This window comes from Trachemys scripta, chromosome 18, assembly GCF_013100865.1.
Source record: "Trachemys scripta elegans isolate TJP31775 chromosome 18, CAS_Tse_1.0, whole genome shotgun sequence".
Classification (NCBI taxonomy): Eukaryota; Metazoa; Chordata; order Testudines; family Emydidae; genus Trachemys; species Trachemys scripta.
This window is the reverse complement of record NC_048315.1, coordinates 6,744,708-6,771,319: the sequence shown is the minus strand read 5'-3', so window position 1 is coordinate 6,771,319 and position 26,612 is coordinate 6,744,708. Positions and strand designations below refer to the sequence as shown.

The following is a 26,612-nucleotide window of genomic DNA, read 5'->3' as shown; positions in this document are numbered from 1 at the left end:
ACCAAGAAAACACTACAGTAGGACTAAAAACAAAATCAAACAACCTTTAATAGAACTAAAATATTTGGGAAATAATTGAACAACTAGCTCTGCGATCTAATGTAAAATATCCTTTCAGCATTTCCCCCATACAGGGAAAAGTAAGAAGGCAGCAGTGAGGTTTTTCAAGAAATCTGAACACTACTCATTATTTTTTCCCCTCGGGTGGCAAGCATACAGTCATTTACCTCAGATAGCACTAAAATTCAGCAGGTTGCTAATGCTTATGAATAAAATGCAAGAATTGGTGGAGGGTAGTGCTGGATACACCTGTCTCAGGAAAAGTGGGAGTGTAAGACTGGGCTCAATGTTTCTGACCAGCTGAAGAAAGTTAAGATGCTGCTTTTAAATTGTATTGGTCCAAACTCAGCTGTAGCATATAACAAGTTCCACCCTCTTGGTGCTGCTAAGCTCCAGCGCCTCTCACTGTTACATCCATCTCCGGCATTAGGTTCACACATTGTGTAGGAGCAGAAGTGGTACTTAGCATGAGAACCCTTAGAGTGATAGAGAAAAATGGTTCTCCTTTCCTCTTACTTGACCTGAGGCAGGGAAATGTATGTTTGTTTTTCTTAATCTTTTTTAATAAACTTAAATATCTTGTGCAGCTCTCTGGACTCAGCAAGATTTGTCAAATGCTCAAAGGATAAAGTTAAACACTAGTGGACTTAATCTAATCTTTCTCCTTCCTTACACACTTGACAGCAGCAATGCCTAGCACAGCCATAGTTGGCAATGGAACCTGTATTAAGAGAAAGTAAGTCACAGCACTAAAACACTAACCTTCAATTACACCTAGTACATGCATACATATTCCTCTTCAACCACCTGTGACAAAGCTTACCCTATGACAACACTGGAGGGGAGAATTAGAGTGCCGACATCCAGGAGTTAAATATGTTTTACTGAAGGAAAACACACCTGAGGCTGTTTCAGCAAAGCACATGGTAATAAAATGTTTGTTCCAGTTTTAGAAAAATTCATGATTAGTTCTGTTCCTAAAGCGTCTCTCAGTCTAGAAGACAATTCTCTTTCTCTGGAGGTTCAACAACTCTCAAGCAGCAGTCTGCAAACTCCACAAATAATGGCTCTTGCATATATGTTTTCATGAGGGAATCTTTTTCTTTGGCTTGATCTACAGTTAGCAGCAGTTGCTGCAGATGGGGGTTGAGTAGTAAGTTTCTCAGTTCTTTAGACTCCCCTATTAAAAATAAATAAATATTAAAAGAGGAAGAGAGCCACATTTGAAATTAACAGGTAGGGATTAAGCATGAGTTTGAAAGTGTGGTTTTGTTTTTTAAAATCAACCCACTGCTGCATCTGCTTGAGGAAAGCAGAAAAACTTAATATGTAGGAGGGAAACTTACACATATTTAACAAAAAAAAAAAAACCCAACCCAAGCCCAACCTTTCCCCTTATCTGTTGTCTAAGAGGACTTAAACATACACCCTCCCCCCCCCAAGCCTCAGCAGACACTACTTTTGTAAATAGCTGGTTTCCTGCAATTGGAGAATAAGTCCAGATCAAAGCTTGACTCTCCCACTAAGTCTAGAGTCAAAGAATGTGTTGCTTCTTTGTCTTTGTTCTTTTGTATGTGCTTGTGCTATGGTACTCCCCATTAGTTTATCTGGAAGTTACTCTTTGTACAAAGAGTAACAACTTAATATACACCTTACCAATCCTCCCAAAGGCATAATAAAGATGCCCCTGAAGAACTAAATACTGAGCACTGACCTTCGCTTTTAAGAGAATTCTTAGGTGTTGGGACTGAAGCAGAACTGCTGACAGCAGACATCACAGATTAATCTTAAAGGTTACCTAAGAGTTTGAGTTTCTGCAGCGGGACTCTGTCCACCTCATCATCTTCTGTCAGGATATCATCTACAGACCAATGGCTTCCTAAGGCAAACAGAAATGTGACTTAACTGATAAAATAAGTTAGGTCCAAAAAAGTCACAGCAACAAGACAACTGTTTCTATCTACTATCCCTCATTTAGAACTCAGATGCTTTGCATCACCCCCTGGCAATAGGGTAAAACCTCAGATGTGAAATACCTAGACTCCTTAGAACAATACCCCTTCATCCCACTTTCCTGTAACCTTCTGAGTACCATTCAATGTAGAGATCTTCTAGAAAAGACCTAACACAGTTGCAATACCTGAAACACTGAATAAGTATTCACTCACATGGCACTTTCCAAAGAAAAAGGACTTGGCCCTTCTGCCTTTGCCATAAATTTAGAGGACTTATTTGAAAATCTGGGCAACTACACATCCAAGTTTATTCTTACATATTTAATTTTCAAAAAAATAAAGTAGGTGTTAAGATTAAACTCACATGCGTTAACTGTAGAGCACATTAGGTTGTCACATTTGTACTTTACAAATGATAGATATTTAGTATGAGGATTCTGGGTTTTAAGCATCTTCTAACAATTATATTTTGAAGCAGTATTATTCCAACCAAACATGCTACATTTACAGTTACAGAAAAACTTTCCCTCCCTTACATAAACAATAGCAGGCACTTGGTAAAACAGGCAAGTATTCAGCAAAAAGTAGGAACTGTTAAAAGATTATTATAATTGCTGTAATTTGAAACAATGTATTAAATATTGACAGTATTAAAAAACCTGTCAATATTTATGGGGTTTTTTTAAATGTACTTAGGCAGTTTTAACAGGTTTACAAATCATTGCATTTAAACAGACAAAATAATATTACAACAATAAGCTTTTGTTTAGAAAAACATTATACAGTAATTTAATCATTAGATATCTCTAATGATATTACAGAGGAAGCCTCTTTACCACACCCAGGATGTGGTGTTTCTGGCACTTTTATTGGACAGAGTGAAACTTTTGATTATATATTTATTAAATCAGGCATGTTTATCAACTTAATATACAAAAAAAGTTGACAGGTGTACTTTTTTTTTTTTTCCCCTTTAGCAGACAAATGTTTTTTGCCTGAATACTGAATAAATGGTAACCAAATACCTATTTGTCCTCTATTTTTCAGGGTATGTAGTTGGTGTGTTAATTTTTCCTAGTCCCTAGGTTTTGGGCTACTTTTCTTTCTCCAATGAAATGCTAGCAATACCTAGCACATGAAAGATTAAATCTTTTGTTCTTTTTGTGTGACCATTTCTGCTAAGAAGCCCCCAAAAGCTCATTTGGTAATAGCTATCCAGAATTTAAGCTTTTTCATATATTTATAAAGGAAGCAAACATACCTTCGCCTTGCTCTGGTTTAACTCTTCTGAAAAGTGAGGATGTGTCTGTAATCGGCGTCTTTACAACCTGATCCGGTTTTGCTATACACTGTTCTATGAAAAATTCAAAGTTACATTAATTCTCAACAGTAGGAAGGTCACAGCTACAAGTTAGCAGTATCTTAAAATTTGGTTTAGAATAATGTACAACTCTGAGACGAAGTCATAGTCTTACCTTTATGTTTCTTGTAGCAAGGGACAGAACAACTACAACAAAGAAAAGTGCCATTTTTTAAAAAAACACCAGTTAAATGTTGCCGGTGCTCTACCAGAGACTAACCGCAGCGACTCTCCTTGAAAAGAAAGCAACTCGGGGATAAGCAGAGGGCTCTCCCGGGGGCAGCGAGAGAAGTTACTTCCGCTCCCATCAGTGGGTCTGGGCCCCGCAGCACGTGTGAATGCAGAAACAGAGTCTCAGTTACTTGTAAGACAAAGGGGGAGCCCCACCTCTGTCCCCCCCCGAGAGAGGACAAGAAGAACAGTCATTGGGCGGAGACACAGCCAGAGCTGGGCTCCAGGGACTCCTGTTCCCAGCAATAACCCATGGGGGGGCGGGGGGGGGACGATTATTCGCCCCCCCCCGTACGCCAGGCCAAGCGGCCATGCAGCCGGCACCCGGGGGGGGGAGGGACCCTTCGCAGCTGAAGGGCCACGGGCCATTATTGTACGGGGGAAGGGGTGCCCCTGCCGGGAGGGGGGACCGGCAGCAGCCCGCCTGCCCCCCCCCCGCACTCACTATCTGGCCCTGCAGCCCGGGCAGCGGTATCGGGGGGCGCCGCGCCCCGCGCACACGCAGCAGCCGCTCCCCTCCTCCATGCTCCGGCCGCCGCGGCCCACGTGTGCGCGCCCGGGGTCAGGCTCCGCCCCAAGCCCCGCCCAGCCGCGCGCCCATCGCCTCCACCCGGCTCTACTAATCCATCGCCGATGCGCGCCGCCCCCAGTGTGTGTGTGTGAGAGAGGAGAGAGAGATGGGGCTGGGCCAATGGGGAGACAGCCCAGCGCCCAGGAACAGCAGGAGACAAGATGGGGGGGGGGGGGAAGGGGGTTGGGTGGGGAGACCCGGGGCGAGGCGCTGGGGTTGCTGCCCCCCCCCCCATTAATAGTCACTCAGAGGTTTCTGAAGCTGGCCCTGGTGTGAGAGCTGGGTTGTGTCTAAGTGCCCTAGGGACATGTAGGCTCCTGCCCCCCAGGGGGGTTCTGTTCATTCCCTCGGGGTCTCCTAGCATTGACCCTTGTCCTTTGGTCTGACCTCCGGTAGCCCCCCTTATGTGCTCCAGGCCCTTAACTGAGATCAAAACCAGCCCCCGCCCCCACCACCTTCCTTACTTACCGCCTGAGTGGAGTGTTGCAGTGCTACAGATGTGGGGAGAACAGCATCTGGGTACTGACGCATATCACCCCTGCACTCAACTTCCTTGACGGGCTCCCTCCTATATCCACCATCCCTTCAAATAGTTCTAGGGCCTTCAAGAGCCAAGTGGCTGAGCACTGCCCAGGAATTAAAATACCAACTCCCCTTTTTCCTCCTTTATCACCAATAGTCATAAAACTATTGGCTGCCCGTTTTAAGACCGGCGTTTTAAAAATAAGGCTAGGGCATCTAGCTGCATCGGTGGATGCTTAAGTACCTTTAAAAACCTAGTTCTTGCTCTATTGTCAAAGCTCAGAATGGTCTGGTTCCAGAGTATATTAAAAACCCTCCTGCACCTGCCAGATCTGTGCCTCTGCCACTCCCCAGAACCATGACACCGTCTAGAGAGTACAGGGTGACCCACATGCCTTGAGGAGACAGCACTATCACAGAGATGGGCCCATAACTTTACTCCCACAGGACCAAAGAATGCAGGATTGAAAACTAAAGTGGTGAAGTGTCAATGAGTTCAGATACAGTGGTGATGGACATGGTGTAAGAATCCAAGAACCCGTTAACTCATTTTACTTTGCTTCTAAATATTGAGCTGCTTTCCAGTTAACAAAAGCGTTTTTTCTCTTCTCCTGGCTGGAGTGTCCATTATCATTAGCTACATTTATAACAACTCTACTTACATTTGAGACCTTTGTGTGGCTTCCATTTGCACAGAAAGGGTGGGCTTTTAGCTGTAGCATTGTTGTCCCTTTTCAACCCAATTTCAGGACTCTGGGAATATTCCAGCTGGAAGGAGAAATTGATGGAATCTGGTATTTTCTTTGGTGCAATCTTGTTTATATACAAGGAATGTACAAAGTCCCACTCCTCCCAAACACACACAGGAGGAACCAAACACAACCGGAGCAGTTTCTTAGCTTACAGCTGCCAGCATCTTTACAGACTCAAAAGCACTCTCTCTAGTTTTTGCCAGGATCACACACCCCAGGCTTCAGAGCCCGAGATCTAGCCTGAGCTGCAATGTCTACACAGCTGTTTTTAGCACTGTAGGGGAAGCCTAAGTGTGTCAATCTGGGCTCTGAACCTCACTCTCACAGGCTGTGTAGACATACGCTTAGTTACACTATAGGCCCACCTAAGCAATGAAAGCTAAATTTTATGATAAAAGAGAAGGTCAGGTCTGCTACCCCAGAAGAATTTTTTTCTCCTCCTTTTTGAGTCAGTCTCTTCCTCTCCCCTCCCCATACCTTTTAGATGGTTGAATTTAGTTTGATGCATCCAGACTGGATATTTTAGTTGACTACAGTGTCACCTGCTGGAACAAACCTTTCAATGCTCTACAAAGTCAACTAAGAGGGAGATTTTCAAAGGCATGAACAGGAGTCAGGTGACCAGTTCTAATTGGCTTTTCATTGAGAGTTAGGCTCAAACTGCCTTTTGTGCCTTTGAAAATCTCCCTGTAAATTCATGCAACTTCAACAGATATTTGGCACTTTTTCTATATCTGGGAGACTATGGGCTCATTCTATTCTATTCTTCCTAGAAACATCACCTACAAGCAGCGAAAATCCTCCAGTCTAAATCAGCATGATCTGCTTTGTTCACTAGGAGCCTGAAGATCAGACAGACAAATCAATGTGAATTTGATGAACCTCAGATTATGGAACATTAAATATCTATTGTATTCACACAGAGAAAACATTAGTTTGTTTAATGTTAGTTAAGGTTACACTGTTACTTCAATAACATCTTCCTCAAGTGCTGAAAAACTAGCAGACACATAGTTAAGAATTACACTTCTATTTATATAGGGAGATATACCTATCTCATAGAACTGGAAGGGACTCTGGGTCACTTCACTAGCAGGACCAAATACTGATTTTGCCCCAGATCCCTAAGTGGCCCCCTCAAAGACTGAACTCACAACCTTGGCTTTAGTAGGCCAATGCTCAAACCACTGAGCTATCCCTCCCCCCAATATAGACATATTTCTCTGTCTATACCCATATAAAAATGTGTTAACTCTCATGCATTACTATCCTCCTTCTACAACGTATTGTTAACGCCCCTGGCTCTGTAAAGTCCAGTGCAGCCTTAACTCCAACATACATACAAGGATGGCACATATGTTCAAAGAAATTTTAAAACCGTCACATCTCTTAAAAGAAGAAGTTATAGTTTTAACATATGTCTCCTTCTCATATGTATATTGGATTTAAGGCTGTATGGTGGTTTATAACAAGGAGACAGGTTAAAAGTTGTTCTCTTTTTCAAAGCAATCCACAAACAAAAGCATTTGTCTCCTTCTTGGATAAACTACTATACATGTTGCTTTGATTTCACTGTTAAAGAGGGAGTGCTCACAGTGCTGTTTTCCACACAGTCCTGCTCCGGAGAGGCTTGTAGTGAGAAATAGAGGGACCCTCTTACAAAATACTCATAATTTCTCCCTCTCCCCCACTCTCTATTTTTGTTGGTTTAGGGATGGGCCTGGAAGAGGGTTAGAAGCGTCATTAGCCAAGAAGAGATGGATCTTGAGATGAGATTCTGAAATAGTCTGGTATTTAGATGGATAAAGAGAGAGGCACTCTTCCAGACGAGAGGGACAGAGTAGGAAAAAATATGAATTCTCTATCAAAAAATAGGGATTCTGAAAAGAAAAAGAAGTCTAGTAATGGAGAGGCCACAAGAGAGAACCGCTGGCTCTGTACTGTAACTATGGTAATAATCTGGTACATGGAGTGACATATTTCTGGAAGGAATCCCCTTATAAACCAAGTCAAAGGGGTGGAAGCTGTAGAGCACATTATACATTCTCCAAGTCATAATAGCATCCTGCAGGTTCCTGCTGGTTGATCAACAAGTCTCAGTTCCATGCAAGGTGATCAGAAGTGCTGGACTTGAAAGCTAGTGTCCATGGGGTTTGACCGGAAAACAAGTAGAGGGAGAAGGGACCCCCTAAATGGCCACACGATAATCTAAAGCAAACACTTACTGCTTTGCAGAGTTAATGGTGAAACTGAATGAATGTTAGTTACCAGAATTCATCTTACAGTCTGGGTGGTACAAAGCACAAGCACAATACTCACGTGATCACTCACGAACAGCAGCCTGGTAAAGGGCAGTTTGAGCTTCGGTGCCCTTGGATTTATGATTTGCATTTGTTTTGCAGCATAAATAATCAACAGAAGTGACAGGCAGCATTGTAGGCTTATCAATGATGAGCCTGATGAGGAAAATGCAATACACACTCAGGTACCACAGTGATGAGCACATTATAAATACACAGAGTATTTTACTTCATATTTTCAGCACTGGATCTACAGTTCCTGTGAAGCTAGAGGACCATTTGCAAATCCTGCTTCCATTACTCGTAAGTTTACAGTGCAGTGCGGAATGCAGCTGCCCTCTTGTGGTGTTCCATGCAGAACACACATTTCACACCTGTGCTCTCTCTAGCTTTCTGGATGGATCATAAGATATTAACTCTGCCCTATAAAAGCCAACAAAGCCTGGATACACTGAACCTGGGCTATGCCGTAAGGTTCTTCTGTTTTACCAGGCTTTTACAGGGACAGCAATGAGGAGGGCTGGGGAGGAGGAGGAGTTTATATGGATGAGTTGTAAGATCTTATTTAAGGTCAATGATCTAATATATTTCTGGGTGTATATTTTATCGACTGTATCTCAGAAGGCTTTTTAAATTTGAAAAAATAAACAAATCTGGATTCCTAATTACGGTACCTTCTCCTGCTTCCTACTGTTATTACTGATGTAACATTTACACACCCGAAACCAAATCAATGCCCCACTGTGGGAGGCACTGAACACACACAGAGCAGGAGACAGTTCCTGACTTGAAGTGTTTACAGTCTAAATCAACAAAGCATGAGAGGGGAAGTAGAGGCACTGATAAGAAGTGACTTGTTCAAAGTCACATATCAGTGGCAATGCCGGAAAGAGAACCCCAGTCTTCTAGATCCCAGCCCAATGCTCCAGCCATTGGACCACATTTCCTTCAAGTTAAATCAATGTGAGTTTTGCTATTGACTTTAGTAGGAACTGCACTGTGCTTGAACAAAAGGGTCTGTAGTAGTACAAAGTTTTATTTGTGAATTGATAGGTTTGAGATTAACTTTTCTTTCTCTGGCTAGGGTCCAACTGTTTGTTATATTGCTTTTAAAAGAACTTCAACATCTTTTACAATCACCAGCATAGATAAATGGTAAATGAAATATTCTGGTTGCTACATGTCAGCTTGCCAAGGTCAACATGGCTGTTAATGCAGCTAAGCAAAATAAATATCACCCCCCAGTTTTATCTTTATAATCTGCCCTTTAGTAGGTTTTGTTTTTAATCTCCTGATTTACAACTCAGGTTGAAATATAATTAGTGAGAAACAGATGTTTAGATGTTTGCAGATAATTTCTGAAATACAATTAAGAATACAGTAATATTTAAAAGAAGTAGAAGAAAATTTGTCCTACTTGACCTATAGGACATCATTTATTTTAATGCATTATTCATTATTGTTTACCTGGTACTGTCATTTCCTTAAAAATAATGGATGGCTTTTAAATGCTTGCTTAAAAAATATAAAAACACCTCCCAGATTTTCCATATTTAGCGTCACAGTCAAGACAGCTTTTGTTACCAATATCCATAAAACACTAAATTGCCAGTATGTAAATATTGAATTTACCTATGTGTTAATTTAACTGATGCATGTTACCATCAAATTAAACTAAACATGCTGTTTCAGACCCTCTGAATAAAAGGCTGATGATGTTTAAGGAAAATTTCACCTAAGTCTTTAGAGGTTTCAGAGTAATAATTAAAAGCAAACAAACAAACCACAAACAAAAACCACCTTGAAATGCATAAAAACAAATAGCTTTGTTTTCAAAACTCCAAATCAGCAATTCAAGGGCTGATTTTCAAATGATGATTTTGTTTGGCTTATGTGATGTGTGTGTTTGAATCCATTTTACTGTATTTTCACACACCAGACAATCTCCATTTAAGTAGTCTTTTCAATCAAAAAGGTGAGCTTATGTAATAAGGATTTCTAAGTGCAGATTTCTGTATATACAACCATTCATGTAGTGCTTTAGGACTACCTCAGATCACTCAAAACTTCTATCCCAAAATTCCCCCCCCAAAAAATGTATCCCAAAAGTTTATTTTGAACAATAAAGGGCAAAGTTGAAAAATTAGTCTAGTCTACGTAAGGAAATATGAAAAAATAAACTATTCAAATATCCAATTTTGGAGAGGGGACCTCCCTCTTTTTAATTAGATGCAGATGAACAAACTTTAATACCAGTTATAAAATGTTTGCTCTTTTTATTTAAAAACTCCAACAATTTTCTTGGTACATGATTAACTCCATTGCAGTCTTGATATTGTAAAACTGAAGTGTGTTTTTAACTGAGATTATAGTTCAAGTTTTAAAGTGGGTGCAGTGTGAAAAGTAGAAATATGAAGAAATAAAAAGGTAGAAAGTATAGAATCACAAATGTTTCACCAAAGAGAGACAATTCATCTATATTTTGCAATTAAAAGGGTTACAGTAAACTACGGTGAGTGTTATGTTAATAGAAAAAGAAATACATTTTTGCACACAGAAAAGACTGATTATAAATAAATAGCTGAAACTTTAATTTTTTCTAATATTTCTGAAAATTTTCATGCAAATGAACACAACGTCTCCTTTAAAAACATGAAACAATACAAAAAGTAAGAAAGGTTGCGAGTAATGCAAGCACAGCAGAAGCACATTTCCAAAGGCAAAGTAAATAGTATCCATGGATTTATTTTTATCTCTTAATGCAAAATAAATCTTATGTTTCCAATAAAGGGACAGACAAATCAGGCAGACAGACACAGAACTGTCAGCAGATAAATAACTGCTACTCACAATTCCTGTGTTCAGGGTCAAGGATTAACTGAATAATCCGGTAAAATTAAAATAATGTAAAGAAAATTGATTTAACTCCCAAAACTCTTTCCTTTCAAAACAGCCGCATTGCTATTTTATCAGAGCAAGACAAACGGGTGCATCCAGAGAAGCACCTAACAGACCATTTGGATGATTGCTTTTCACAATCAGTTTTTGCTCATTAAAAAAAGCTCTCCTTGTTTGGTTTTTTTGCTCCCCCCATGCACTCAGTCTGAATTTCTCCAAAAGTGCATTACAAAGCAAGGACCTGAAGATCTCAAATCAGTGATGTTGGTGCCTATGGAAGAGTTAAAAGCAGTTCCAGCACTGCCTCTGCCAAAGTAGGTACAGGGAGCTGTCCACTTGCCCTAGTTCTGAAATTGACCCATGGTTGTAGGCCAATCTTTGGCATGCTTGAACCTGAGTGTGGCTTTTCAAGAGAGAACCACAGTCCAGCTGAAGAACTTAATGCATGCCGAAAATGATTAGATAGACAGACAGACAGTTTTATGTTAGTCATATGCAATTCCAGAGTAGGTCAGATATTCCCAATGACTTGCACCCGGTTGCTGGCAGGGCACTTCAAAAACTTGAGTTTACTTCCCAATGTTTTAACTTGGAGTGTGTAGATGATGGGGTTCCCCAAAGAGTTCATGGTTATCATCATAGCAGTACAGTTTCGAAACACATAGACATTTGGATACAGGTCAGTGGGGCACAGACGGTTGGCTGCATCTAACACGACTCCTACAACAAAAGGTGCATAGGAAACCAGTGCCAGAAGCCAGATAAAGACACTAGTTCTGGCAACCTGGACTTCAGCTGATTTGTAGATGCCATTGGCTTGTCCACACGCTCCCATTGTGAACTTCTGTTTCCTCAATATGGCAATGATGCTAAGGTACGTGAACAGAGGCAAGATAAAGGCCACCACACAGTTGGGGATGGTGATTAAGATGAGGTAGTCAACACAAAATGGGCTGTAGAGAGCAGACATGTTTTCTTTGTTATTCAAGCAGTTCCACCCCACTAGAGGTATGCAACTCAAAAAGAAGGCAAGTGCCCAGTTAATTAGAGATGCAGCCAGCGACTGGTTTCGGGAAACCCTGCATCTCATCCTGAGGCTTTCTGCCACAGCCAAGTAGCGCTCAATTCCAATGCTGACTAAGTTATAGATGGTGGACAGAATAGACATAGTATAAAAGGCATAAGCTATGAGGAGATCCTTGGATCCAAAGATTGTGCTTTCTGGGTTAGTGATGAACAGCATTGAAATCCAAAAGCCTGAAGAGCTGGTGAGAAGATCAGAAAAAGCCAAATTGCAGAAAAGAATAAAGATGGGTTTATGCAGATCCTTTGTAGACAATATAGTAATGATGACCGCACAGTTGAAGATCACAGATATTACATTAATGATCAGTTGAGGGATACCCAGTGCAAGGACTAGATGTGAGCTCCAGATTTCAGTGCTGTTGACAGAACAGTTCAGGTATCTGTTCATGGTGGAAAATCCAATTTTAAACGGCTAAAAAACACTGCTTTGCATATCCTATATCCCGTGAGAGAGAACAGTACAAGATGTATTACTGCCCCCTTGCTCTGCAGTTCAAAAAATTTATCTTTTTGTTGGAGTTTCTGTTGCCACGATATCATCCTAATAATGGATTAAACTTCAACCCTTAGTGCATTTAAGCACTTTGGTCATCAATTCAGGGGCATGACTAAACCCTCTCAGGTTGCTAGGATAATCAAAGGTGGCAAACATATTCAATAAAGTATCATTCATCTGCCTATGGCAACCTTCCTCTGCCTACAGCAACCTTTATCAAGCAGTAAATATTCACTGCCTACAGTGGCATGATATGAACAGATTAGTAATTATAATCTCTGACGGTATCCAAAAAAACCACACAACCTAATGTGAATTCAGGCCCTAATTCATAGATAGATTAGACAGAGATAGATATGCTAATATGGTAATATTTAGCGGAGCATGTCATTGGGTAGAAATTAAACGTGGAAAACAACATTTTAGCTTCACTGTTTTAAGCCCCAATCAAGCAGAGCACTTAAAAACATGCTTGAAGTTAAACTTGTGAGTAGTCCCATTGATTTCAGTGGAATTCTCATGTGTTTAAAGTTAAGCATGTGCTTACGTGCTTCTGCTGGCTCATGGCCCTGGTCTTTAATTCAATTTCTTTGTAGAAAAAGATACCAATTTATTGCTCAGCTTTCATTTCAGAGCGAATCTTAAAGCCTCTCATATCCCGACTGTTTACAGACCTTTAGTATTCTGTTCTTAGGCAGAAAATGGCTGATTTCAGTTTTCTCTAGACCTGATGAGAGTCAGGGCTGATAATTTCTTAATCCAGCCTCTCACACAGAGTTGTGAGCTGTAATTTCATCTCAGAATGATTCTCATGGGGTTACTCTTACCAGAAATGCTACTAACCATTAAAGCTTCCATACAACACAGCGTCCCCTGAGGCAAAATTAAAAATTGTTTTATGCACAAAAATATATATAGTTCATGTGTGCCTAACACATTACATAGGGAAAACATCAGAATCTCTAACAGCAATTTGATAGACAGAACCAACAATCTAGTAGCTAAATGCCTGTTGTTCTCACGGTTGCAACTGGTCTGAATAGTAGCAGTTCAATTTTTCTAAGCACAGTACAGACATGGTAAGACAATAGATCCCCAAGCCTGCAATTAAATCCCTTTGCAATGTCGCAGAGGGGCTCCATGCAGGTGGAAGGGTCTGCCCACACGGAGCTGATTACAGAACTGAAACCTATATTTGCAGAAATATCATTTGCAGGGAGGACATTCAAAAATGCTTCATGACCAGTCGCTAACTATAAGGGCCTGAGTCTTATCTCTCTTACAGTGGCGTAAATCATGAGCAGCTCCTACTGTTTTCTTTTTGACGTTAAACCATATATCGAATAAGAGGGTCTATTCATACGATTTTCAAAAGCAACCAAGCAGGTTAGGCACCTAACTCTTAATGAAATCAATGGCAGTTAAGCAACGTAAGCTACTTACGGTAGGTGCTTTTGAAATCCCATCACCTGTATTTATCTAGTCCTGATACAAGTTTGTAGGAGGCAAATGACAAGCATCTGTATTTGCATATATTCATTGTGGGATATTCCATGTGGTACCAGTATAATTAATGGAGACTTTGTGATCTATTTTTTTAAAAATGCTATATGAGTTTCAAGAACCAGGTTTAAAGTGCTTCAGCCTAGTTGGAAAAAGGCTGGTGTCGGAACGTACATTATAAAAAGGCATGTTAAACAGTAGAGGTCACTGTTGTCACAAAGAATGTTCTACAGCTATATACATGGTGAGTGGGGAAAACAAAGAAATTGGGACAGTTTCAGAGTTCTCTGGGAGTACCACAAAAGGGCAAATATTCACATAATCCCCCCTTAGAAAGTTTTTGCTGAGTCTGATGGATTTCTTTTCTTTTTTTATCATCATATCAGCCATTGCCATCAGTAAGTCAATATGTGAATTTGCACTGGCATACAAGTACCTTTTCTACACCCAAACAGCTGCTTTTGGTCCATAAAACTGTTTCTTTTTTATATACAGCCCTCTCTTTTTATCACAAGAAAATCTTCTGGACAGAGACCTGCTGAAATATTTATGCTGTTATTTGGCTGTCCAAAATGAGGACCCAGTGGTGCAAGTTTCCTGTGAGCAAATTGACCAAACGTTCTAGAACAGAATAATTACAGAATAATTTTAAATCAGCTGATGATGCACCAAGTCATGAGTTTGCATCATTATTCTATAATCATAGGATTCATTTTTATTAAAAATAAGCATCTTATTACAGTTAAATGTAATATCGGTACACTGTAACTCAAACAGCAGTTTTGGACTTGATGCAGGAATTATTAGCATGGGTGAATTTCTACGGACTGTGTTATATGGGACGTCAGGGACTAGATTATCAAAATTGTCCCCTCTGTCCTTAAAAATCTATGAATCTGTGAATCACATAATAGTTCTGCCAGCATTTTACAACATTCAGCTAACCGGAAACCCAAAGTAAGAAATCCATATGAAAATGCTGGATGGACATGAAAAGGAAACCAAAATAATCCCACTTTATATTAAGGATGCCTTTATAAAGTTGATAAAGGCTTAACAGGTGTTGTAAGCATGTTACAAATGTAAATCGTGTGTATTATAGAGGGTTATAAGAACATCAGCCAAGGTGTTATGAATGGTTATAGGCAAACTATCGACCTGTTTGACTCTACAACAGTTAATCAACCCTTTATTAAAAATATATTCCTGATATATTAACCCTTTATAAACATACTCAATGCAAAGTGTGATCAACAAAAAGTTGTGTGTTAATGCTTTTCTATACCCTCTTTGTTTGTCCTCTTACTACTTCATCATCCATGCAGTTGGCCTGTTGTTTTGCTGAGTACTCTTTTACTATCTCTGCTACTATCACTACCTCCCTGGCAGTACCGCTGGGGGCAGCAGTTCCTGTCAGCATCTAGCTAGATCCACTGACATACAGGTCAGACAAAACGGGAGAATAGTGGGATCAGCAGCAGTAAAGTTATTAAGGGTAAATTTTTCAAAAGCACCTAAGTTCAATGGAACTGAGGCTCCAAAGTGAAGCAGACACTTTTGAAAATGTTACCTTAAGTCTCTTGGGAATCTAGTGTTCTGGGGTGAAATAGCATGTGAAGTGGTAGCCTACTTAAAGAGTAATATCAAACAGAGCATAAATAGCTTCTTTGTGAAAAGCTCAGGGATCTTCTTAATTCTCTAATGGATTTGCCAAATAAAATAAAATTTAAAAAATCCATCCAATATTACTAGATTAAAGAAGGCATTAGTGAAGTAGTAGAGAGTGCTGATTTATTATGCATTTATGTAGAGGAAGCCAGACTTTTATCTTTTCAGCTTTTTGCAGGGGAGTTTTGAACTTTCAAAAATATATATAAGGAACAGTTTAAAGCTGAGGATGAAAGCTATGCTAGACTGGAGACCACCTACTCTGCCAGAAGTACTTTGAAATACTCTGCCAGAGCTGAACATCTATCATGTCCCGGACTCCCCTCTACCTCTCCCCCCCCCATGAGTCAACAGTATAACACTGTTCCCAAAAAAGCAAACATCATTCTGGGATGTATTACCAGGAGTTTTATAAGCAAGACGCAAGAAGTAATTCTTCCGCTCTGCTCGGCGCTGATTAGGCCTTAACTGGAGTATTGTGTCCAGTTCTGGGTGCCATATTTCAGGAAAGATGTGGACAAATTGGAGAAAGTCCAGAGAAGAGCAACAAAAATGATTAAAGGTCTAGAAAACATGACCTATGAAGGAAGATTGAAAAAATTGGGTTTGTTTAGTCTGGAAAAGAGAAGACTGAGAGGGTACATGGTAACAGTTTTCAAGTACATAAAAGGTTGTTATAAGGAGGGAGAAAAATTGTTCTTCTTAACCACTGAGGATAGGACTAGAAGCAATGGGCTTAAATTGCAGCAAGGGTGGTTTAGGTTGGACATTAGGAAAACTTTCTAACTGTCAGGGTGGTTAAGCACTGGAATAAATTGCCAAGGGAGGTTGTGGAATCTCCATCATTGGGGATTTTTAAGAGCAGGTTAGACAAACACCTGTCAGGGATGGTCTAGATAATACTTAGTCCTGCCATGAGTGCAGGAGACTGGACTAGATGACCTCGAGGTCCCTTCCAGTTCTATGATTACCAGAGCACCTGGTGATCTTTATTTAGCCTCACAACACCACTGAGAAGTAGGGAAGTGCTACTGTCCTCATTTTACAGATGAGTAACTAAGGCACAGAAGGACTAAGTGACTTACTTAAGGTCATACAGGAAGTCTGTAGCACAGCAGGGAAGTGAACCTAGGTCACTGAAGTCTCAGGCTAGTGTCCTAACCAATAGAGCATCCTTCCTTTCATCTTCCCTTGGCCAAAAGCTCAGATTTTGGGTTCAGATGTGTACGTGGTGTTACCAGGAAATAACTGATTTATATCTACCTGTTTGACACCTACTGATGAAGAGCACTATATAAGAGTTAGGTGGTATTATATTATAGTGTGAAAACAAATGCCAAGTAATAACAATATTTTGCTTTTCTGTATCACCTTTCCCCCCATGATATCATAGTGCTTTATAAACATTAATTAAGCTTCCCGTTACCTTTGTGGGGCAGGGAAGTATTAGTGTACTCATTTTACAGATAAAGTGAGAGACAGAAAAATGGAGGCGCACATTTTTAAAAATGTCCACTAATGTTGGGTGCCCCAGTTCTTGAGTGCCAGCCTGAAACAACTAGGGTCTGATTTCAGACGTGCTGAGCACCTGCAGATCCCTTGGTGTTCAACTGGAGTTGTGGGTTGTCTGCACCTCTGAAAAATCAGGCCCTAGTTGTCTCACACCCAGTCAATTTTCAAACAGGGAGTAGAACCCAGAAGCCATGACACTCAGCCCCCACATGATAACCGTTACACAACACAGTCTTTTATTAGTGTTATAAAGGGGAAAATTCTCTTGAGGTCCGTTAGGCTAATGATCCACTTGAAAACCTAACTTAAAAATATTAATTGAATTTTTAAAATGGGAAAGAGTTTGCTTATATATTTAATTTCCCAACTTCACTGTGGCAAGACAAGAAAGAATACAGGTCAGGCTTTTGGACCAGGCCTCTCTCTCTTTAGCTCTCTTCTAAAGCTAAGAATTTATTTATATTACAGCAGCACTCAGAGGCCCCAGTCAGACAGAACCATCATTGTGCTGGGTGCACAAAAAAACCTGCTCCCTCCCTCCCCCCCAAAAAAGTGAGTCCCCACCCCAAAGAATTTGCAGTCTAATTTGAAACACGAGACAACAGGTCGGTATAACCTATAATAGAGGTCATTGGAGGTGAAAGAGCAGGGTTAGTGGTTCTAGGAACACAGGGTTACTTGGACGAGCTATGTGCATAATTTGCAGCTTTCAATCTTTTTTAAAATATGTACATGGCTATGAGATTGAATCAATCTCTAACAGGCCATTTGCCCAGCCATCAGTCAAGCTGCTTTTCGCTTTGTTTTAAATGCCATATTTTGTGTTGCAGGAATATACTATACCCGGGGTCCTTAAACTGGGGGTTGTGACCCCTCAGGGGGTCGCGAGGCTATTACATGGGGGGGTCGCAAGCTGTCACCTTCCACCCCAAACCCCACTTCATCTCCAGCATTTATAATAGTTTTAAATATAAAAAGAAGTGTTTTTAATGTCCAAGGGGGTCGCACTCAGAGGCTTGCTGTGTGAAAGGAGATATATGACACCAGGAAGATCATCTTGTGACTTTAACCATTCTTACTGTCAGTAAACAGATATAAAGAGATGGGAAATTACTGCCTTTTTATTACTGACAGAACAGAGCTCAGGAATGCTTGCAGGAAGTTTGCAAATAAAAAACAGTCCCAATAAATGATAATTTTTTTAGGTAGACAAATGATAATGTAAAGTGACACATTTATGGGTGCGAGAGGTCACTTTCCAACAATGAACCCTTTAGCTCCATAATGTCACATGACTTTCAAGTGCTACATTCTAGTATACACGAGCTTAGGTGTTCGAATACTGAACCACCCAGCGCTGAATAATTCAAAAGGAGCCCTTTAGTCTTGGTCTTACATTGAAACATTCACTTTGAAACTGTGACACCCAACCATGGACGGCCCAATACTCTCAAAACTCCCAATGGCACCAAGAAAGAGCTTGGACTAGAGAGTTTTGAACAGCATCTACACATGTCACTGGGGTCAAGCTTGTGGGAAGTGTGCAGTGGAGCTAAGCATACTCACTTTCCCCCTGAAGACACCTCCTTTTCTCTCTGTGCAGACACCTGCACAACTAGCTTCTCACACCTCATCTGGAAGTGCCTCGGGGCAGAGATCATCTCCTACTCTGTATCTGTACAGTGTCAAGCATAATGTTACTCAGTCTCAGCTGTGGCCTTTATGTGCTGCTGTAATGCAAATAATAAGTGACAGTAATATCTGCTGGGATCTGGACAGAATCGCACTTAGGCGGGCTTCCTGAGAGGGGTCCACTTTATGGGGAAGTCATGCACAGTTTTGTCCATATACATTAGCACAAGGCATCTCAGAATTTGTCCTATGGGGGAATATCGTGCATCCTGGCTTTTATGTTGAAACCAAAAAGCAGAAGAATTAATGGACACAAATCTGACATCAGGAATCATAATACTCAAAAACCAGTGGGAGAACACTTTAACCTGTCTGGCCATTCAATGACAGACCTGCAGGTGGCTATCTTACAACAGAAAAACTTCAAAAACAGACTCCAACGAGAGACTGCTGAGCTGGAATTGATATGCAAACTAGATGCAATCAACTCAGGATTGAATAAGGACTGGGAATGGCTGAGCCATTACAAACATTGAATCTAGCTCCCCTTGTAAGTATTCGCACACTTCTTATCAAACTGTCTGTACTGGGCTAGCTTGATTATCACTTCAAAAAAATTTTTTTCTCTTACTTAATTGGCCTCTCAGAGTTGGTAAGACAACTCTCACCTGTTCATGCTCTCTGTATGTGTGTATATATATCTCCTCAATATATGTTCCACTCTATATGCATCCGAAGAAGTGGGCAGTCGCCCACGAAAGCTTATGCTCTAATATATTTGTTAGTCTCTAAGGTGCCACAAGTACTCCTGTTTTGATAATACTTTGTGCCTCTATTGCACCTTACCTCACCCAGTGTTATCCCTCCAGTTGTTTATGCTTATTTTACAGATAGGGAAAGTGAAGCACTGAGAGGTTAAGCGATTTGCCCAAGGAAACACAGGAAGACTGTGGCAGAAATAGGAACAGAACCCAGGTCTGACTCACCATTCTATGTTTGAGTCCCAAGACCTTTCTTGCTTTGAAATTCCACAGCCCCAACATACAATAATTATTTTCCCAACCATCCCCTCATTCTATTAAAAATATATTTTAAACTGTGGACAGCAAATATCCTGTCCCAAATTATGAAAGACAAAGAGCAGGCTTGGTCTTATAAAGGAAGAACATACCATTCCTGCTTGCCATGACCTCCAGCACGGCTTTGACATAAGAATACACATCTATTCAGCATTCTAGATCCAGCAGGCCTGCAAAGAAGGAACGTTCGGCAAAGGGGGTAGTAAAAACAAGGAGCCTATTTACCCAATTTTTGTTTTAATTAATGTGGATTAAAGCCTTCCTCTTTGGATAGGAAGACAAAAGTCGGGTGTATAATCTCTTTCCAATGTTTTTGCTGGGACTCTTTCAGAACAGAAGGTTTTGCTCCTCCCCCACCCCTTCCCGCTGAAGAATTTCTACTTCCTAGTTTTTCAGTTAACTGAAAGTGTTCTAGCCATAAATGTGTGGCCCTCAGCAGGAATTTGAATCCAAGATGCTTATCAGGCTTTAACATCTCAGGATATTGTTCAGCAGCCAGATAAGAGAACTATATTAGCTACAAGCCACAGACGGAGAAGCAAAAGAAGGAAGTAAAAACCTTGTGCAGTCAAAGAAGCACATGATCCAAGGCTATACTAATCTAGTTATCAGATTTAACTTTCTCGAAATGTGCCTAAGTTAATTAGGATTCAGGGCCGGCTCCAGGCACCAGCCCTCCAAGCATATGTTTGGGGCTGCACCTGGAGGGGGGCAGCGCTCACCCGGGGAGAGCGGGGCCACGTCCAGGCTCGCCGCCCTCCCCTAGCGCTCCAGCCGGCCAGGGAGAGCGGAGCCACGGCAGGTTCACCGCCCTCCCCGCGACGCTCCGGCTGCCGGGGAGAGCGGGGCCGCAGCGGGCTTGCCACCCTCCTCACGGCGCTCCGGCCGGTCGGGGAGAGGAGGACCCCGGCCGGGCTCGCCGCCCTCCCTGCGGTGCTCCGGCCGGGGAGAGCAGGGCCGCGGCCGGGCTCGCCCTCCTCCTCTGCCGCGCTCCCCACCAGGGAGCGGGGGGTGGCGGGAGGCTTTTTTGCCTGGGGTGGCAAAAAAGCCAGAGCCGGCCCTGTTAGAAGTGCAAGTTCCATTTTTAAAACTGATGAAGGCACACGTGAACCTAAGGGCTTGTCTATACATGGAATTATTCCTGATTAACTATACCTAATTAACCAAGTGGATTGAGGGTACATCTACACTACAGCGGGGAGTCGATTTAAGATACGCAAATTCAGCTACGTGAATAGCGTAGCTGAATTCGACGTATTACAGCCGACTTACCCCGTTGTGAGGACGGCGGCAAAATCGACTTCTGCCGCTTTTTGTCGGCGGCGCTTACTACCACCTCCGCTGGTGGAGTTAGAGCGCCGATTCGGGGATCGATTGTCGCGTCCCGACGGGACGCGATAAATCGATCCCCGAGAGGTCGATTTCTACCCGCCGATTCAGGCGGGTAGTATAGACCAGGCCTAAGATGAACAGGAACCAGGTACTCTTGTTCCAGAATAGGAGTGTCCACAAATGGAGCTATTTGAGGGTAACTCCATGTGCAGAAAAACCCTTCATCTGACTGAAAGTTAGGAGGACATAGGGCCACATTTCAAATGATATTTAGGCACCTAAAAACACAGATAGGTGAGATTTTCAAAAGCAACTGTGTGAATTAGGTACCTGATTTCCATTGACTTTCAGTGGGAGTTAGTTGCCTAAGTTGTACAAGCAGTTTTTTAATTCCTTCTAGATACCTATCTGCATTGTTAGTCATTTAGAAGACTAAGGGCCAGATTGACAGCCACTTTTGAAAAATGGTACTTAAGCTCCTAGGTCACTTAGGCACTTCTGAAAATTCTACCCCAAGTATGACTAGATCAAGGGCCCAATCTTGCAAAATTCCCACTGATTTCAATGGGAGCCAGTGCAGACTCCAAGTCTTTACTGAACAAACAACTGCATTTCTTATTAAGCAACAGGAATTCCATATTTTAACTACATACTTCTGTTCTGAAGACTACAAGGTAGGATTGCAGAGTCAACTGGATTAAGACAAGATTGAAAACTATTGTGCGAGTGAAGGTTGAATTTATAGAGCCAAAGACTCCTACTGAAAATCTTCTCCCAGCTCTACACATCCACTAAAATGGCCTTGGCAGGTCCTGTGAATCCTTTTACCTTTCAATCTCGTGGACATGGACAGCCTTAAAAGGGAAAAAAAACAACAAAATTTTCTGGAATATTACAGTTTGCAATGATTATACTACCTGCACCATGTTCTGTACAGCACGCTGTCACTCATCAGCTCTCAATAAATGGTAGTAATTATTATAACTGACAAGAATCACACTTATAATTCATCAAGAATTTTCTAAAAATCGATTTAGAGATCAAAAGAAAGAAAATTTACAATATATCTATCTAATTTAGGTATGTATATGACTCCCATTACTGCTATATCAGAGCATCTCAAAACCTTGCATGTATCTTTCACATATCCTCACAGTACTTCCTTCCCTGACAGGGGTGCTATTATTCCCATTTTTGAGATAGGGAACTGAGTCTGAGAGAGACTAAAGCTCACATTTTTACAGGTATTTAGGTATGGTACAGCCTGTACAATTCACTCAGATGCAGGGCTGTAATTTTTAACCTGTGTAGAATTTATGAGGTTGTCTAAAAAGAGAAAGACATTGATATATACAGCACTGAAAAAGGGAACTTGGTGTCATGCAACAAAGTCCCCTACCTATAATTTAACTCTAAAGACGACTGAATGCTTCCTGTATTTGCAGTCATAAACCTATCTGTCTCAACATCACTGCTTTTTTGTGACTTATGTCTGAACCAAAATACCCACGTTCAGACTAGAGGTATGTTTGGCACAAGGGACTGGTCTTAAAATAGAAGCAGTGTAACAAATCTATGTACTGTAAAAGGCCAACACAATGCCTAGATAAACCACCTGCACACACCTGAGGAGCTAGAAGTAGAAACCTTGTCCTTTAGTTTCAAAAACACAGGCCACTAGTACTTGAGCTAAAGAAGAAGTTTTCTGTTACAGCTGCCTTATTATCTCTGAGAAGGAAACACCACTCACTCATACACACACAGTCATGCCCTAGACCAGAAAGACTGCAAGGAGGTTGGTATAGAATTGGAGTAGTTGATGGTAAAGACCTATTGGAGCACATAATGCAACATATAGTTCTCAGGTATAACACAGAACAAATATTAAGCAGGTAAGAACATAAGAACTAAGCCAAAAGGCTTAAGAAGCCAGCCCCTGCAAATCTCTCTGGTTGCCCCACTTAAAATGATCTGTTACTGGAATAAGCTTCCCCACCCCACAGTGAAAAGGGCTGCTAATGTTCATCACCCGTTCAAATCTGGCAGAGGCTAGTAGTGAATCTAACTAGTTCTCTGGTTAACAGGTCTTAGTTCTGTTCTTGGAGAAGGTATGTCCATACTGCAAAAGCCAGCTCCAAAACTGGCACATCTGTTGGCCATCTAAGATTGAAAGGACAGGGTTAAGGTGCAGCCATGGGGCTGTGTGGTCTCTTACTGCCACCACCTATGCTATACCAGTTTCTGTAGACAGAGGACTTCAGTCTCTAGGGAAGTCAATTTGGCACATTCCACCAGCACTAAAAATTCACTTCCCTTAAAAAATAAATGATCAGACAAACAACCCCCGCACCCCAAGTTCATGAACAAATTTGGAAAGGACCTGTTCCAAACCAGCAAGGGGACACTCTACCAGCATTAATGTGTTTGGCACTGTCTGGATGGAACTGTTTGCCAGCCTTCCTCACTCCAGAACAAGTACTGGGGTTGTAGCAGCACGGCACAGCAGACTTGCTGGGAAGGATAAGAGCTAACTCAATGGAGAGACAAGATACCTTGGGAGCTTGGATCTCTCCAGGTTTTCCTGCACCTATTGGGAGGGATATTCCAGCTTTCCCAGCCAGTAGGCAGAAAGCCTTAACACAGTGTAATCAGGAGCAATGCAACATGTTCTCTCACTCTTGAGGGCGGGTTTCCCAACTGCAGAGTCATTGGTTGATCTAGGGTTAATCCTCCAACATTCTTAGTCCCTCTAAATACTCCCCCCCCCCCCCCCGATGAACTCATGTCACTCTCCTGCTCTCTGATCTCCAGCCGAAGTGAGACAGGGGCTGACCAAAGCAGGTAGCTGACTGGAGGCAATACGCTTAGCACAGTACCTGCTGCCTGCTACTCGGCCTCTATTCCATCTGGTCCCCCCCAGCCGTGGGACTCTGATCCAAAGGATCCTGCTTTAATCTCCCTGGGCTGCTTTCCTCAGATATCCAAGGGGCCTCCAGCCATTCATCTGCAGAGGATGCAAACTGCTCTTACTTCCTGTCTCCAAGCTTCTGCCGAAACAGACTGGCTTAGTCATATGCCAACGTTACAAAAAGCATCCCACCAGTTCTTGCAGCACATCCTTTGAAGCGTTGTGGGGAGTGGCTGGCGAAGGTCAGATCTCTGGCAGGCCAGGATCCAGGCCCCAGCAGGAGATCCCCAGAAGTCTTTGCTGCTGAGCCCCAAGCATGATGGCACACATTTTAGGATGCTTGCTGCTCGGGTTACCGGGCACTACAGGGTTTATCCTGTCCTGTAGGGGGTTCTCAAGAGTGTGGAAGGGCTAGTCTGGACTGGGAGAACTTAAAATGTCTTCTGAGGCCAGGGTTTGCGGTAAGGAGAATCTCTGCAGAGAAACCACAGAGTGTGGGCGGATCCCGCAGTTCTTAGCCCACCCATGGCCATGGAAACCACTGCAAAAGATTCTGCAGAGGAACAGCTATGGAAGGGGATGAATGGCCTTGGGGTTAAAGATCAGGAGACTTGGATTCATTTTCCAGTTCAGCCACAGACTTCTTGTGTGACACTGGGTAAGACACTGACTCTCTCTATGCCTAAATTCCTCCATCACAATGTTTCAGTTCTCCTGCCCTCTGCCTATCTTCTCTATTTAGACTGTAAGCTCTATGGGGCAGGGACTATATGTATGTACAGCACCTAGCACAAAATGGGGCCTCTAAGGGTACGTCTACACTGAAACTAGGAGCAAGGGTCCCAGCTCAGGTAGACAGACTCATGCTAGCTCAGCTGGAGCTAGCACGCTAAAAGCCCACCCGACCTCCTGGGTCTGAACCTGGTGGCTAGCTTGTCTCCCCGCCGGAGCCATGATGTCCACACTGCTATTGTTAGCAACGCTAGCTCGAGCTAATCTAGTGTGAGTCCGTCTACCTGTGTTGGGAAGCTCGCTCCCTGCCTAGAGTAGACATACCCTAAGCACTACTGTGATGTAAATTAAATAATGAGAGGATGAACATGGGTACACAGGAGAAAAAAAGATAAGAGTCCGATTTAAAGGCCCAAGTTTCTCAATCTCTGATTCTTTGGTCCTAAATAAGGACGACCAGGGGGGCATGTGAAGTGTGGAAGTTAGCTCTTCGCTTTCAGGGAGTGCAGCCAGAACATTGTGAGAAAATTGTTCTGGAAGAGCCACCACTCTCTCCCCACCAAAGATCTTATTCCTGCACCTAGCACAACTGAAAAGAGCTTGAACAAACTTTTGTACACATCCTTCGAGGCCTCCGCTTGACACCGACCCATTCCCTCCCTCCGACGCCCCCATCTCTGACTACGTGCTTAGCAGACTGCGCACTCGGAAAACTCCACATAGGCTGCCAAATTAGGAAGTTCTAAACTCCAACAAACCCCCCCCACACACACACACACCCTTTTTGTTATTGTCACTGCAGTAACAATTCAGCTCAGCACCAGGTGCTGGGTTCATTATTGTCCGTTCATGTTTCTAAAATCTACCTAATCCGGGATGGAAAAATAGCACTCAGCAACCCTTCATTGTTACAACTTTATTTATAGTCGTCATCTCTCGGGGGGTGGGGGAGGGAAACAAAGGCCCGTGCATCACAGATCAGCTTGGGAGATATTAAATTGTTATTATTGGCCCCAAACCTTATTCAGGAAAGACACCAACTGAAAGCAAAGGGAGATCTGCCCAAATACAGACTAAGAAGAGGCTGCGGGATCTGGCCCGTTATTATTGTTTACTATGTACTGCTCCCGCACCAGGGGTTTCCAGTGTAAAGGCTCCATTCATACAGGGTGATGCTCAGGCAAGTAATTGCACCGGGAGGTGCATGGGGAGAAATGTATTGCAGACCTTTACTCGGTAACCCTTACTTTTCCCTTTAAACCAGCTCTCCTTTACCCTTTTATTTTCATGCATGGCTGGGTCATAATCTGGCCCTAACTCAGATGCATACAATACAATATACGAAGGGAAATGCCATTTGCTAGTAGACTTGTTCATCACCCCTCTACTGGCTGAGCATAAAGCTGGTCTATGAATCAGGCACCTTGAATCAGGGCACTCCAACACTACAGTGATAAGGCAGTATAAGAACCTGCATAGCATGGCACAGCACAGCAATCAGAAGCGTTGCGTCACTTTTTGATAGTTAAAAAAAGGAACATTGACTGAAAAAGTTTCACTCTCATTTAACTGTACCAAGTGAAAGCTAGACACACATAAGGTGCCCAGCAAAATGCATGAAAGCCACGTGGCACTGCATAAAACATTGACTGTAATTGCACAAAGAGAGCCTGTTTTTTCAGTCTCTTAACCCTGCTCCAAGTCTGAGTAGCTTCTTATTTTTACAAAGCATTGACCATAATGGACATACTTTCACTTAATCTGAAGATCATGTGCACTATCAGAGAAGCTGCTATTTTTCAGTGGATAGAAATGAAACACTAAACTAATAGGCTACAAGATATCTGCCCAGTCAGTAAAATATCTGTCATTTAGCCCCAGACACTTATTTAGTGCTGAAAAATCTCAGCCCTTCTACAATTCCAGTTTGGGAGAAATTAATAAATTAAAATAAACAAATCAGGAGTAATGTACACCTGGAGAAATTAAAAAGGGGTGGAGTTCACCTTCCTGAC

General features: G+C 42.1%; 2 protein-coding genes and 1 long non-coding RNA gene across 6 annotated transcripts in view; all 3 read right to left on the bottom strand.

The window, feature by feature from the left end:
- Nucleotides 1-30: 30 nt before the first annotated feature.
- Nucleotides 31-7,901, bottom strand: ZNHIT3 (zinc finger HIT-type containing 3). 4 transcript variants are annotated; one of them, XM_034752775.1, is made up of 5 exons: nt 7,771-7,901; nt 5,362-5,467; nt 3,277-3,364; nt 1,859-1,939; nt 31-1,240 (listed from the first exon to the last, which is right to left on the bottom strand). In XM_034752775.1, exons 2-5 carry the CDS (start codon nt 5,419-5,421, stop codon nt 1,050-1,052), a joined length of 420 nt encoding a protein of 139 aa, XP_034608666.1. In that variant the 5' UTR covers nt 5,422-5,467; nt 7,771-7,901; the 3' UTR covers nt 31-1,049. The 4 variants fall into 4 exon arrangements, with proteins under 4 accessions (XP_034608666.1, XP_034608665.1, XP_034608668.1 ...); XM_034752774.1 differs by lacking the exons at nt 5,362-5,467; nt 7,771-7,901 and adding exons at nt 3,491-3,522; nt 4,052-4,195 and having other exon boundaries at nt 3,277-3,369; XM_034752777.1 differs by lacking the exons at nt 5,362-5,467; nt 7,771-7,901 and adding exons at nt 3,491-3,691; nt 4,052-4,176.
- A 3,259-nt stretch (nt 7,902-11,160) lies between these two features.
- Nucleotides 11,161-12,123, bottom strand: LOC117867668 (lysophosphatidic acid receptor 3-like). Its single transcript, XM_034752879.1, has one exon. It carries the CDS (start codon nt 12,121-12,123, stop codon nt 11,161-11,163), a length of 963 nt encoding a protein of 320 aa, XP_034608770.1.
- A 7,598-nt stretch (nt 12,124-19,721) lies between these two features.
- The window catches only part of LOC117867591, a 44,718-nt gene continuing 37,827 nt past the window's right edge, over nt 19,722-26,612 (bottom strand). Inside the window, exons 3-4 of the long non-coding RNA XR_004643444.1 lie at nt 21,719-21,811; nt 19,722-19,795 (exon numbers count right to left, since the gene is read on the bottom strand). This is a non-coding gene — a long non-coding RNA (uncharacterized LOC117867591). The remainder of the gene's footprint in view (nt 19,796-21,718; nt 21,812-26,612) is intronic.